This window comes from Salvia splendens, chromosome 21, assembly GCF_004379255.2.
Source record: "Salvia splendens isolate huo1 chromosome 21, SspV2, whole genome shotgun sequence".
Taxonomy (NCBI): domain Eukaryota; kingdom Viridiplantae; phylum Streptophyta; class Magnoliopsida; order Lamiales; family Lamiaceae; genus Salvia; species Salvia splendens.
In genome coordinates, this window is record NC_056052.1 from 21289400 (window position 1) to 21294980 (window position 5581).

Consider the following 5581-nt stretch of genomic DNA (forward strand, 5'->3'; position numbering starts at 1 on the left):
GGTAAAAAAATGAAAGTTCGACTAAATAAAGAACTGACAAAAATAGCAAAAATGGACTAAAAATGTGGGCCGGAGGGAGTATGGACTATTTATTGCAATTTTCTCTCTCTTTTCCCTTTAAACATATCCGTCAATTTGTGGGCTAAAATATTAGTTTTATAAAGCCAATGTGGCCCACTATGATTGCGGCCCTCTCAGCCCAATAGAGAAAAAATGAGTCAAATTCTCCGAATTTTCACCAATAATCAACTTTTTCAAAGTTTTGTTTACTGACGCAGAGGAAGAGAGAGAGGTGAAACAAATGGCGTTAGGGCTAATATTGGGGATTGGAAGGGCATTCAGGAAGAAGAGAGCTTCGTCGCTGGATATTCTGACTTCGAAGAGGAGCCCTAAAAGCTATTACAAGGGCAAAAATTGCAAGCCCACCGGTTTCCACACTCGAAAAGGTTCTGTCGTCTCATCAAATGTCACCTTCCACTTTTGTAAAATTACCCCTTGAGATTGTTATTGGAACCTTTACCTGCGTTTGATTCTCGTGCCTCTGTATGTCTCTAGCCAATGATACTGTTTGGTTGGACTTGGGTATGTGAATTTGCATATATAAATATTTTTATGTGTACGAATGGATAATGGTGTTGCTTTTGAAGGGGGAAAGGGCCTAGTTTTAGTATAAATGCTATGTTTGTTGATATAATTGTGTTTTGTTCGGACAGAACGGTAATCTATTTCGGCTTCTTGTTTGTCTATGATTACTGAAGGACAACAGCTTCTTAGTTTGAGAATATTCCTAGTGTGTTACTGCTACACTAATTTGGATATTGTGCTGTCATTTATTTCTGATTTTTGTCTAATTTGATCATGGAATGGTGTGTTCTTAAGTAAGGTTGAGATGTAAAGCTAAAGACACTACTAAGTCACTAACTTGGAAGGATGTTATCTCCAGGTGGTTATGTGGTAGTTCCTGAAAAGTTGCCAAACTATGTCGTGCCAGATTTGACCGGATTCAAGGTAAATAAGCAATATATTTCCAAGGTATAAAATTGTTCGTTTGCAACTGAGCGTTCATGCTATCCCTCTATGGCTCTATATCTGCTGAAAGAGCTAAACTTTTATATATAAGTATTATGAATTTCAGCAGTTAGCACCCTCCCTTTTCATCTGTAGCAAAAACTCCGCATATTCCGTAGGTTCATTCTCTGAATAAAGGATTTTGTTTCTGGATATTTACGGTTGATGCAAATTAATCTAGGTGATTGTGAAGCACTGAAGTTGAGACAAATTCATCTGGTGATTAGTTGTAAAAGTGTGCACTTGATTCTTTTTCAGGAAACATGGAATGTACGACCTTTAGGGCGCACATTAGGAAGCTATAGTGCAATGTTATCAAATAGCAGATATGGCGGCGCCATGGCGCTATGGCATGGCGTTCGGTGGTGGAAACGCCATAGGACCATGGCACTGCCATAGCACCGTCATATCCGCCATTTGACAACATTGCGTGTGTACTGCATTTAGGAATGAGGCATTATGCAAGAAACATGCATGTTAGAGTTGTATTTTATGCTTTATTAATTGTTTTAAGAGTTTTAGATGATATTTTTTATTATTTTCTAATTTTTGAATTATATATAAATATATAAGTATTATTTTATTAATTTAATTATTGACCGCCATATCCCTGTGGCAGTTTTTAGGCGAACCGCCATAAGCTGCCATACGAGATTGATAACATTGCTATAGTGTATAGAATATACACACTCCACATAGGAATGGGTTTTCTAAGTTGTTTTGGAAGGTGTCAATGTGTAAATTGGTGCATCCAATACACTTGGAGCCCGAATCTCCTATAACTCTCACATGCTATTGTCCTTACAGCTTACACATGAGAAGATACTAATAAGTTACATAAAAATTGTATTGCTTAAGTAATTTTTTGAAAAATTATAGTCTTTGTTTCTCATTAATCCCTCTAGAGGTCTAGCTTTCCTTAATTCCATTTCCTTTTCCGAGTAATGGATGTTTTCAAACTTCCCTCAAAATTAAAAAACACTATATGAAAATTTGGATTTCTTTACATAAAATTCAACTGGTTTGATATACTATATCCAGCACTTGGAGTACGCATCGATTGTACTTAAATCTGTAGTTTCTTGAACAGTGATGATTTAGGTAAAATTAAGAAGGTCACCAAACAATTAGTTGTCTATAGTGATATGGGAAAAAAAAAGAAAATTGCATTTGCTAAAAGAAGGTATAATGTTTGTGCACAATAATTGGGTATGAGATATTGTATATGCTTCATAAGAAAATAGTAGGCTTGTGGTGGAGAAGAAAGAGGCTAGGCTCTCTTGTCCTTAAGTGGCATCTCTATCTTTAAACTCTGCAACTTCACAATATCAATAGTGTTCACACATGCCTTTTATGATTCAATGGTTACTGACGTACCACCGATATCAACTATTGATTCTTGCTTATTTTGATCGTTCAAATGCTCGTCTACTTTTTCAGCTAAAGCCATACGTATCTCAATGCGCTGTACAAGGTTCCAAATCAGCTAAATGAATGTGCTCGGTAGAGACGTCATAAGCATGTTTGGTGAGAACATCTGTTTCTATTTCCTTGAGATGCTGCTGCTCAGTATGATATGTTTTAAAAATAAGTAGATAAGAAAATGTATCCTTTTCCTAAAGAATTCACACAAGTCTGATTTGAACTGGTTGTGTTAGTATTTTGACTTTGAACTGGAGTAATATTCATGAATTAGTTTTAATTGGAATTTATTATTAGGATGCAATTATTGGGTGAATATTAATGGTATGGTATGGAACTTGGAAGACTGGTTTGGTTAGATTTAGATTCAGTTGGTTAAACCCATGTGTATTCAGCTGTCTTTTTATCTCTCAAGTTTTGTACCATTAGTTCAGTAATTAAATATAGTAGAAAGGGAAGGTCTAAGTTATTCGATTGCCCTCATTAAACACTAGCAGCTTCTATAGTAGAACTCAGCTTATAAATTCTAAACCAAAATAGTTATCTAATTGTAAAACTAATTCGTATATTACTTTAAATCATCACAATTCTCAATTATCACTCGACAAGTAGTTTGATCTGATTTTATCACTGATGAAGATTGTCTGGGAATATTGATGCTAACAATGACTAATTAATTGGCGTTTTATAATTGGACGAGAATTAAATGGCATCGCATTGTTGTTACCGAAACTACGTCGTTTTTGCTGAAATCAGCAAGCTAATGTGACTATGAGATCGAAATCTTCGTCGGTTGCAAATTGTATCAAATCAATAGTTGTGTAATTACCATGCAGATTGTTAAGTAAGTTGATACGCAAAATTAATTTTTCGTAAAATTTAAGAGTTTATGAACAAGTAACACTATTGAAAATAGCATTTTTTAGCTTACTAGGAGTAATAAATTGTAGTGGTCATTTAAAATGGTGTGTTGACCTTTCTTAACTTGCAAATTACGTTATGCAAATGTAGTAGTAGATTCGTTTTTGACGTATTCTATTTTCTATGTATGACTATAGGGATTAGAGGAATTGACAAAGTCTTAGTATAAGGGAAAAACGTTTCAAACACGTGAGTTTGTTTTTTTTAGTACTATAAACTTTGTTTAATTGAACAGTAGATGTCGGTGCTCGTGCTGCCACGTCCCGACGTGCTATTGGTCCACATTTGGTTATCAAAATGAGTTTGTTTCAAGGCTTTATTGTCAAAACTCAAACCATTGTCGGTGCTTTTGTCTCTTTAAAGAGAAGATAGATCTAAACATTGGATATATTTAAATCGGATTATTTGAATTTGATGATATTGATTTTATTCATTATGACATATTTTAACGATATTTGCATTTGGTTTGCATTTGGTTTACAATATCAATCCAAGTTTGGAGAAAATTAAATTGATGCGATCGTCATAAAAACAAACGTGATATAGGATGTTATTATTTTTGCAATTTGATGTAACTACTGGCAATTTAATTTTTCACAAAATTGATGCGATTGTCAAAAATATAAACGTGAATGGTCGGTTAACGTACTACTTAAAATGGATATTTAAAGGATGTTATTATTTTTGCAATTTGAAGTAACTCGCAAAATAATATACCACTAGTACTATATAAAATCACATGGTGAAAACAATATTTAATGGGACGAATAGAGTATAACATACCGTAATATCATACTACGGTATATTTTGTGGGAAAATTCATGGAATGTGTAACTAAATTCTTTAACAGGTAGTAATATAATAAGACCAAACTCAACAAGTCTAACACTTATCTCTTATAAATAACAGTACATAACTTATACTGATGCAACGCATTACATAGTTATTAACAAACTAATATCATTAATTAAGTAATCAAATACTACCCTATTCTGTAATAAACTGAAAGCCAACTATAAAAATAATAAAACCTAAAAGTTACTATGACACATTATGGAATTAATGAAATGTATTTATACAGTCCATTTTAAATTTAATTTTGTTAAATTTGTCAGAAGAATAAATTGATTAAATTTTAACTTTATGAGAATAAGTTAAATAAAATTTTCAAAATTTAAATATATAACTTAATGGAAAAAGCGACTTGGTTTTCAGAAAACAAAAATAGAAAGCGGTGCGGCGACTTCAACGGCAGGCCCACAAAGAATAAATACTTTGAAATTTACGCTGACAATATGTACACCTTGCCTGCCCTACAAGTACATGCTACTATTAATCATTTTCTAATTTCTAAATAATGTTATTTTTTTCACAATAAAATAGTTGGTATGTGCATATATTAATTAAATGGGAGGTTATAAGGTCATTAGCAATGGGGCGCCCTATGGCGCGCCACATCATCAGTTTTATCCTCCTACCCCCACCTGCAATGGGGTGTCCTAAGGCGCTCCCTATATGTTATTAATTTAAATGTTATATTATTATTTTTTTAATTAATGTAAATGTTTTAAAAAATGTAATGCAAACTAAATTAAAAAACACAACGATTAACTAAAAATCGGCGAAGATTGCATTCATTAAACAAAAGTTACACGTTTTGAGTTGGCTAAAATCTACGCAATGAGGCGCCGCAATGGAGCGCCCGATGGCGCGGATGATGGCCTATCGTTCGCGTCATCGTCCGCCGATCCCACAATGGCGCGGACGATAGGCCATCGTCCGCGACATAGGGCACGCCCTATGGATCGGCCGCGGACGAAGGGGACGGACGATGGCGGGCACCCACAATGGGGGCATCGTCCGCTCCCGAGGACGATGGACGCCATAGGGCGTGCCATCGGGCGCCCCATTGCGGGTGCCCTAAGATGTCAATCTTTTAGTTCTCCCACCGTTATTCAATGCTTGTTACTGCTATGTAATACTACGAAAAAGGAACGTGAGAATATTAACATTTCAATTGTGTAACGGATGAGTCGTTATATTTTATCTGCAAGTTTACTAAATACATTTTATTTTAGTTGTGGAAATAGGCGAAATTGATTTTTATACTTCTATAGTTCTTTTGTTATAAGGTAAAATAATATGCATTTTAGGCTTGACACGTGTTTTA

The 5581-nt window shown here is 34.5% G+C and overlaps 1 protein-coding gene across 1 annotated transcript; it reads left to right on the forward strand.

Moving 5' to 3' along the window:
• Nucleotides 1-257: 257 nt before the first annotated feature.
• Nucleotides 258-2770, forward strand: LOC121783448 (39S ribosomal protein L41-A, mitochondrial-like). Its single transcript, XM_042181517.1, has 3 exons — nucleotides 258-446; nucleotides 944-1008; nucleotides 2509-2770. The coding sequence occupies exons 1-3, from the start codon at nucleotides 302-304 to the stop codon at nucleotides 2560-2562; spliced, it is 264 nt and encodes an 87-aa protein (XP_042037451.1). The 5' UTR covers nucleotides 258-301; the 3' UTR covers nucleotides 2563-2770.
• The last annotated feature ends 2811 nt before the right edge of the window (nucleotides 2771-5581 follow it).